Source organism: Crocodylus porosus, unplaced genomic scaffold, assembly GCF_001723895.1.
Source record: "Crocodylus porosus isolate Cpor-Errol unplaced genomic scaffold, CroPor_comp1, whole genome shotgun sequence".
Classification (NCBI taxonomy): Eukaryota; Metazoa; Chordata; order Crocodylia; family Crocodylidae; genus Crocodylus; species Crocodylus porosus.
Genome location: NW_017728931.1, coordinates 108732943 through 108742335, shown reverse-complemented (window position 1 = coordinate 108742335; position 9393 = coordinate 108732943). Strand labels below are relative to the sequence as shown.

General features: G+C 41.4%; 1 protein-coding gene across 2 annotated transcripts in view; it reads right to left on the bottom strand.

Annotated features, from left to right (window-relative positions):
• Nucleotides 1-9393, bottom strand: part of MAPK12 (mitogen-activated protein kinase 12) — a 53859-nt gene that overhangs the window by 18003 nt on the left and 26463 nt on the right. For both annotated transcript variants that reach the window (XM_019543466.1, XM_019543467.1), the window contains 2 exons: nt 6165-6194; nt 1526-1573 (listed from right to left, as the gene is read on the bottom strand). In XM_019543466.1, coding sequence (XP_019399011.1) covers nt 1526-1573; nt 6165-6194 — 78 coding nt within the window. The remainder of the gene's footprint in view (nt 1-1525; nt 1574-6164; nt 6195-9393) is intronic.

The following is a 9393-nucleotide window of genomic DNA, read 5'->3' as shown; positions in this document are numbered from 1 at the left end:
CCCCAGCTGACTTCCTGCCCTTTGGGCAGGGGGCTGGACTCGATGATCTCCCAAGGTCCCTTCCAGCCCTGATGTCTATGAAATCTATGAAATCTATGAAAACAGGTTGATGGATTGGAAGATTTCCTTGGCAGATAAACAAAATAATAAAATTAGAATGTGTCAGATTTGGTATTTCAGTTTAATGATCTAGACTGAAACTTGCAGATGGTAATGCCTCCTTGTACAAACGGTTCAGGTGGTATCTGCTGAAGATAGCAAGACACAGGGCATGGGTACCTGGGAATAGTATAGCAAAAGAAACAGCTGGTAACTATTTCCATATATAAAGCTCCTAGAAGATTTTAAACACCTGTTTCTTATGATCAAACAATAAAATAAAAAAAACAGAAGTTATCCAATTAAAGGTTACATGTTATTCTGCAAAACCAACCATAACTATCCTCCTTCTAGGAAACATACCACTGTCTAAATGCATTTAATATTCATATTAGTTTAATAGATTCAATATTATGAAAAGAACCACTTTCAAAGAAGCAAAAAATGTGCAACTTTAGATCTGGATTCTGATATTCTTGGCCATGTACTGTTGGACATAAGAAAAGTGCCTGTATACAGCACTTGACCATAATGACATGACTTTCTTTTTCTTTTTTTTTTTTTTACAAAAGTCCGTTTCTTCACTGAATGACTGTATGTTAAACTAATCAAGCATTTATCACACACTGCACATATGAAGGCTATTAGGTTTTATAAAAATGTATATGTACGCACATATACTTACACCAATCCATTCAGCAAACAAGTTGCGTATAAGTTACCAGTTCCATCTCTACCCCATCAAAAGGGGTCAACCACAATTTTTACACCCATCTTTACCACCCCCCTATCAGGAGCATCTACCTCAGCAATCACTTCTAGTTATGCTGGGAATAATTTAACCTGTGAACATCTTCATTTATCCAACAGTTATGCAAATTCATTGCGAAGTTGGGAACTGTTGTCAATGTGGGTGAATTTCCTCATTCTCTTTACCTTTATTGGAGAAAAGTATTTGATAGTCATTCTCCATTCCTAATATAATACACTGCCATTTGTCATGCTTAGTTTTACAATCCCTTTGGAAATTTATTGACCCATCATCTGTTTTCACACACCACTGACCTCTTAGAGCTGTGCAAGTACATCTGATGAGGTGAACAGGCCCTAACATTCAGGGTTTTGTTTCTCTAAGAGATGTTTCATTAGGGACTGAAGTCAAACATACAGGATAATTCAATGCCATGATCTCTTTTGATATATCAGTTTTGGAAGAATACTGTACCACATTTGTGCTTCCACTTTTTGTTGTAATTACATAGCAAGACCTCATGTCTTTATAATTCTTCAAAAGGTTGAAATCTCCACCTCACTGAAGTCAAGACAGTTTTGTCATTGGCTTTGATACTACCATTGTTTCACTCATATTGCCTCATGCAGTTTACTTGCAACAGATCAGATTATTCAGTCAATTTATATTTCCTACCTTCAGTTCACAGTCTTCATTTACTGCCAGGTTTCCAGGCTTCAGATCCTATTAATATAATCAGACTTGAGATAGATTTTTGCAACAAATGGAAAAAATACATCACAAGAGTAAAAACACTTGCCTTAAGGAAAGGAAATATTTTAGTACATAAGAAGTGCTATACAGGGTCAGACAAATGGTCCATCTATTCCAGTATTCCGTCTCCAGCAGTGGCAGAGGTGGATGCTATTGAGGGACAGCACTGAAGCAGGTATCTCTAGGGTGACCTATCCCCTCCACTGAATATCCTTCTGGTATACCCCATGTGGTGAAGCACTAGCACGGTGCTTGCCACTTAAGGGCTGTTGCAGACTTCAAGTGAGCCTGCTTTGTGAGCAGCAGGGAAAAGCCTCCCCCGCAGGAACCCACCTTTAAGGGGGAAGGTGGGTGGTAGAGCATCTTTGGTGTCCACCACTTTAATGTAGAAAGCAGGCAGGTGCAGGCCTGTCCTGATAAGGTGGTCATTTTAAGATCCTAGCTCTTAGGGTTGGGGCAGCAGTCTGCTGCCAGCAGCTGAGGGAGCAACACCACTTAGCTACTCATCTTAGAGGTAATGGCAGGAGCTACCGGGGATGGCAGGAGGTTCCTGGTCCTGGGCACGACCTGAAACTGCACCCTGCTGAGGAAGGGTAGCCTGATGGGACTGTTTGTGGTGGAGCAGCCCCCAAGAAATGCCAGGCCAGTTACCTCCCTGATGAAAGGCAGGTAGGGGCACCTTAACCCCAGCCCACACCAACCCAATGGGCTTATAAAACTGGAGAGGAGTGGGGCCAGGTATGCCCATGTGAGGCACCTGAGTCCATAGGGGTGTGAGACCCCAGAGACTGTAGTGGGGCCAAGCATACCCATGAATGGCACCTGAGCCCTCAGGCCTGCAAGACTCTGGAGAAGAGTAGTGGGGCCAGACATGCCCATGCAAGGGACACCTGAGCCTGTTGGGGTGAAAGGCCCTGGAGCCCCAGGAAGGAGTGAGAGTTCAGTTGAGGCCCTGGCCAAGTAGTGAGCGTGTTGAGGCCCTGGAAGAAAGGGGCAGAGGTCCAGGTAAGCTTTCAGGCGCCGGAGGCTGCAAGCGGGCCTGAGGCCATGAGAGGTGGCATAGAGAGAGTCGTGAGAGAAAGGGGTGAGTCATCAGGCCCAAAATTGTGAACTAGTGGGTGGTGTTACTCAGCAAGGGGCCATGGGAGGAGTCAGCCCAGTGCTGTTAATTGCCCAGCCACCATTCAGATGAGGGTCGCAGGGGAGGCCCAAAAGGCTGTGCCAGGGCCGGCAAAGGGGTGCAGAGTCAAGCCTGATGGCCCTCTGGGGTCGCTCAAGGGAGCAGGGCAGGGTGAACGTGGCCCACTAAGGGGGCATGAGTGGAAGAAGCCTGGTGAGAGCAGGCAGAGTGCCAGATGCCCCAGTGAGAGGGGGGTGGTATGTGTGAGACCCTGTATAGGGCAGTATGAGAGAGGCCTAACACTGAGGTGGGCCTGGCCTCAAGCCAGAGCATAGCACAACTTACAGGAACATCTGCGAGACATGGGCAGGTAGGATTTGTGTGTTAACTGCCCTTAGACATCAGGGTGCTCAAAGGGCAGCCTCCCACCTAATTAACATCTTTAATTTATAGCTAGGTATGGCAGACAAGTAAGGCGGGCAGCTTGCCCAAAGACAGATAGGCGGGCCAGTACTATGACTGGGCCTGGGAGTTTCTCTCTCTCACACCCCATTATAGGATTAGAGGTGCCAGAGGAAACATCTCTAATCATCCTGCTCAACAGCCATTAATAGATTTATCCTCCATGAATTTATCTAGTCTCTTTTTCAACCTGGCTATGTTATGTTCTTATGTAAGATAGCCTTGAACAAAAGTTCCATTCAAGTCATAATAAAGACAACTAGCCTAATCTCATTAAGAAAGCTAGTTTGGATATTAATTTGGATTATTTACACACAGAAGGGGAAATCAGATAAGGAAAATTACTTGACTCTGAGTTTAACTGCTGTTAGGCCATACATATATTCCTAACGAATCTTTAATTAAAAATGTCCATTGACATGTATCGAGATATACTTAGAGATTATTTGTCCACACATGCCTGGGGTGCTTTTGAGTGTTAAGAAGGGTTAGACTTTATGATCAGACCTACTTCACCTGAAACATACTTTACCTAAAACTTCTCAAAAAAATTGTGGAAAAAGGGGAATTTTCATGTCAAGACTAATTTATTTGAATAGAACCTATTAAATAAAAAGGCCAACAATAAAACAGGGTGGGTCTTGATATCTATCAATATTGCTCTGTACTGATTCATTGAGCTCATAGAATTTGAGACTATTTTTAAGTAAGGGCAGATGGCAAATGGCTATCAAAAGTTAAGATTCTTAAATTTTATTACACAAAGTTAATGATCTTAGACTAGGAAGAAAAAACTCATTTTTTCTAAATCTTCATATATTTAAGTGAGTCACACTGGAGAACTATTCCCACCCCCAAAGTTTTCAATGTTCATTCAATTACATCACAGAAATGGATGACAAAGAAATGGGGAGTGTGGGTGTGGCAGGAAAGTAGGGGGCACTCTTGCATTGAGCCACCTGCCTTACTGTGCCCAACCAAAAACCATGCTTCAGGTGTCTCCCCTGGGGTGCCTACATCTGGCCAACCCCCTTTCTGAAGCTCACCTGGAAGCCTGGGTTAACCACTGTCACCACCCAGGGGCTGGTCTTTGTTAGGGCTCTGTGACGCCAGGGTACACAGACCCTGTAGTCTTTGCCCATAGCAGGATATATCTGCATGCTTCTTATAGCCTGAAGCTTTAACAGTAGTCTCCCTTAGTCAGCTGAACAAGGGAGCTAAAAAGCTTATCTAATCCCTCTCAAGCAGGTACAGCATGGCTTGGTATAACAGATAGCTTTACTGATTGGCGAGGGTAGGCATGGGGAGGAGTACAGGTCAGAGAAGTACCAAAAGAGAAACCCTAAGCAAACAGAAGCTGATTGGTAGCCTTTTGCTATGCTTCTAGATCACTTCATCCCAAGTTACTAGCTAAAATTCAGATTTACATCCAGAGTCTGACCAAGCTCTTTCTCTGGAGACTGTATGGCTTGTTTGCCATGTTCCAAAACATGTATCCCCTCTTTAAGCTACAGGGACCCTTATAAATAACCTTTCTGATCTCATCACCTGGACCCAACTAGGATCAGGTATTTTCTGAGAACCACTGATGCTGACCAGTCAGTTTGAAATACGTCAGCCCCCACCTTGATGAGTGATGACTACTCTAGGACTGCAACTCCAGGTAAATGGTGGGAAAGGTCACACAAAGGAAGGGTGAGCTCCCTCCTCCCTATGGAGTTTACAAACCTGTCACCTAAGAGGCCAGGTGAACTGACCAGGCAGAGTGAGAATCTCAGAGCTGTCTCCGAGCAGAGATGGGGCAGCCAAAAAGGGGGTTTCTTCACAGTAGGCTATTAAGAATCAAAGGCTGCTTACAGACATGGAAAAAAACCAACTAATGGCACTTTAAATGCTGAATGGTCCCACACTGAGCCCCAACCATGCCCAGAAGAGGCATTGCATTGGCTGGACCTGGCTCACCCCAACATCTGTATAGATCAGGTGTTTTAGGGGGGCTTTTTAGCACTTCTGTGTAATAGCTGATTCAATTTGGATAAAAGTGCCAAAAAGCTCCGCTGAAGTGCCCAATCTATATACACACTGCAGAGATAGGTGGAACTAACTCTCTGCTGCTTCCAGTAAAGTGCATTTTTCTTTTCCTCCCCCCATGTCTGTTTGCAGCTAAATGGTCTTTGGAGAGAGAGATGAAAAATCTCTGAAACAGAGCTGAAAATGTCTCTCTCTAAGCTCCATCTTGCTGACTCTGATCCTGAGTGACTGTAAAGTTTAGACCATGACCACAGCAGCTGTGGAGGCAAAAATACAGTTACTGAAGTGTTGTATTATATTGGGTTTCTGCTGAATCGCTATTTCCATTGGCCAAATTAAAACAACTGGAATGAAGAATACTTTGAGATGTTTTTGGTATTATGTTGGAACCTACACCCCCCAAAGGAGTATCCTCCTGTTATGCTACTTAAGCCAGCCTCCGTCATGAAATAAAGACAACTGTAGGTAATCAAAAATATTTTTAGGATTCCCACATTGATTCAGGTGAGCTTTTGAGTGGGAACTGTGAGAGCACAAAAGAAATCAAAATGGCCAATTTTATTATCCCCATAAAAACTGACAGTGGGGAAAAAATATAAAACATTTCCAAATGGAAAACATTGACTTCAAAGTCTGAAACTTAGTATTTTTGCTTATTTGCTAAGCTTTCTGGTGGAAAAAAATATTATTATATTTTTGTTAAGGATATGGGAGACTTAATATGACCTTTTTGTTTACTCTAAATCACAATGTTTTCCTTTAAAAAGATTTTAGTTGAATATTTTCAATCATCTCTACTCACTAGCTGTTTTAAAATATTTGCTAAGGAAACCATATACATTATAAACACTGAAGCAAAATTAAACAACTTGGAAATAGTCACACATGCACACGAACAGCAGCTATGGTATACAAATTAAAATAACCATTTTAATAGGTTTTGCTTACCCTGTGAATTATGCCTGATGAATGGATGTACTGTGGAAGAAAAAAAAGACTTAACTGACATGTATTGGCTCTTCAGTAAATTGCTACTTAATTTACACTAATAAAGTAACCTTGTGTGCTGCTAAAGAAACTTGAAACTAATACAGGTTCCTTGACAGTGAAGATGATTTCCCTAGTTACAGTTTATGCCTTTTAGAAATAGTTTATAAAACTGTATTGCTGTGTTAAAAAATATAAGCAAAGATTACTAGCTACTAAGTAGAAAGGTGAAGAGAGACCAATCAGAATGTTAGGAGCAGCATGATAATATTATTTATCCAAGTTTATTTTGAATTAAAAAAAAAGTAATACTTTTATGAAACACTTCTAACTTATTCACCCAAGGACTTCACAAAATATTATTATGAGAAGGTTGTCCTGGACTCCTGAAATTACACATTGGGTCATAAGGTTTTTCTCGCTTTCTAAAGAAAAGAAATACCTACCTGGACAATCATAGCTTAGATCTGGATACCTAAACAAGTGCTCTCCACCCTCTAGAAGAGTGGTTTTCAAACTTTTTAAATCTGCAGACTCCTTTGGAAATGTTGAATGGAGGTGCAGACCCTTCTGAATTTTAAGTGTGGGTATTCACATACTTTTGATTGATCATAGTTCTCTTTCATGGGCACCTTAGATAGTCTGCAGAGCCCGTGGGGGCGAGGAGACCACTGCTCTAGAAGACCCCATTTTCGGAAAGCACATAGAACATGCTGACATTTATCCTAGGATTTAAATGAGACAAGCACTGGGGACCCAACTTCATGGGCCAAGAGGTTCTTTCTAGTCTCACGTTCCTATATGTTCAGGTAACCTTCCTGAATTGGTATCCCTGCCTGAAAATAATGTTAAAATACATTATCTCCTATTGGAATATTCATTATCTTTTCAGCAATCTACCTGTGTTTGAGTCTTTCAAAACGTAACTCAACAAAATGGATACACAAGGACTAGATGGTTTTAGGATAGCGATGTATATTCTGTATTGAGCAGCAGTCCCGTGCTCACAGAGTCATAATAATCTTATATATTCCGGGCATCGGGAATTTCTGCACAGTTCTATAGGCAGTTGTACAAAAAGAGATTGGTATTGGTAAGCTAATGTTATGGCAAACAAACCTGGGCAGTGAAGGAATAAAATCAGAAAACTATATGAACCAACTGAGATGTCTGTAATGCTTGAATTTTTGGGGGAGTATTAATTATTGCCATTAGCATCTGAATTTTATGAGCTTTTGAAAGTCCACTTGGAAGACTGCTGTTTTCTAGAACATGGAACATATCTGAAATATTTCATAGCACACTGGCAAGATTGGAGTTAAATATAAAATTCCCTTTTCCATGTAGCTTGTAATCTCAATTGAAATATTCAGGAATTTAGCTATTTCAAGTTAGATTTTTCTTAACATATAACCCCTTTAATTTGCAAACAATCAACAAGGAGTGAAATTACCGCCCTCAGCATCATAGGAGAATTACCTGTCCAGGTTCATCTTTGACCTTCCAAATTAGATTAAAAGGTTTGAGCAGTTCACAAGATCTGCATACAGAAGAGAGCAAATACTAATGACAATTCAAAAGGTATCGGTGGTGAACAGGAGACAGGGAAATGCTATTCAGTTTTGTCCAGGGATTCTCCAAGTCTTATTTCACTGAAGAAAAATGAGATAGGTATAACAGCAGTTTGGCACATAGGCAAATAAGTTTGCAAATAGAAGCTGGTCAGTTATTTCCAATCCCAATTTATCCTGCCAGCTCTAGACAAACCAGACACACACAGTGCTGCTGTGTGCAGATACCACAACCCCCTAAATTGGGATAACTTTTTTTTTAATCCAGTGGAGAATTAATATTGAACAAGCTAGAGTAATCACCAATGTGATTAACATCAGCTAAATTTATCCTGGGGTAGCCGCTTATTAAAGGCAAAGAGGCTATTGCTTGCTGGTCACAGTGAAGTCTACTGTGCAAATTACTCTGGGATGGCTGCATGTCTATCCTACCCACAGTTGATCAAGGTGTAAATTACCTTATTAAACAAACTGATGTACATGATGCCAAACTACATTTTAATCACTTCAAGGCCTCTGTGGGGCAGTAAGGCCAACTAGTCCCTTGGGGCACCTATACAGCTGCATCAAGGCTGCTTTGATGCATTGTAATTACAGCACATCAGAACAGACTCAATGGAGTCTGCTGGAGTGTGGTAACTACCGTGTTCCAGCAGATTCCAGTATTATGTATATTAGCACCCCTGTGCCGAAAAACGATGGCAGGATCACTTTAACTGAAGCTCGTTGAACAAGATTTAGTTGAAATGCCCTTGCTGCCATTTTTCAGGGTGGGAATGCTGATACATGAGACACTCTTGGAGTTTTACTCAGAATGGCTTTTGGAGCCACCCTAATTAAAACGCCCCCAACTCCTGGAGCCTGTGTATAAATGTCCTTTAGTTGTGAGGTGTGAAAAAGCATGCTGATCCTTAATACAGAGCTCAGACAACTGAGTTATTTGTCTGAGTAGCTGTCCAATCCTGGAGCAAAACTTGCCCTTTCTGAAAAAATCGTTTTGATACTGAAAGATTAAATCTACTGCTGCGATAAGCCACATGGCAAATGATCCACATCTTGAGAAGCACAGTGGAAGAGAAAGGAGGGTCACAGATGGGCATATTATTCAACTTCTCCGAACAGACCTAGCATGCATTTTACACTTCAGTCTCTATATTTGCAAGTTAGAGCAGCCCAAGATCTAATATTCCAAGGTTCCCAGCAACATCTTGATTTAACAAGAATAAAATGTCTCACTCATTTATTGATGCTGCATTTTTATTTTAATTTATTTTACTTAAATGGATACCTCCACCATATAAGACTTACCAAATGCTCAGAGACTGTTTTAGTCCCATCTGTTAAATATACACACTCCCAGAATATACAAAGGGTCACTCTCCTACCTAATACCCTTGCTTTTGGAAGCAGTGTACTCAAATTGCTTATAATAAAGTTTATGAGCTTCTTAACTGTTGCTTCTGCTGTCTCCACTGTTTCTAGTGCTAGTTTTACAAGGAGACATGCCCATCTACCTTGGGCTTATAGTCTTCTAGACCACCACTGGCTGATGATTATGTAAGTTTCTTGGGAATCATCGCAGAGCCCATGGCAAAACTGTTCCAAAACTTGTGGCAATT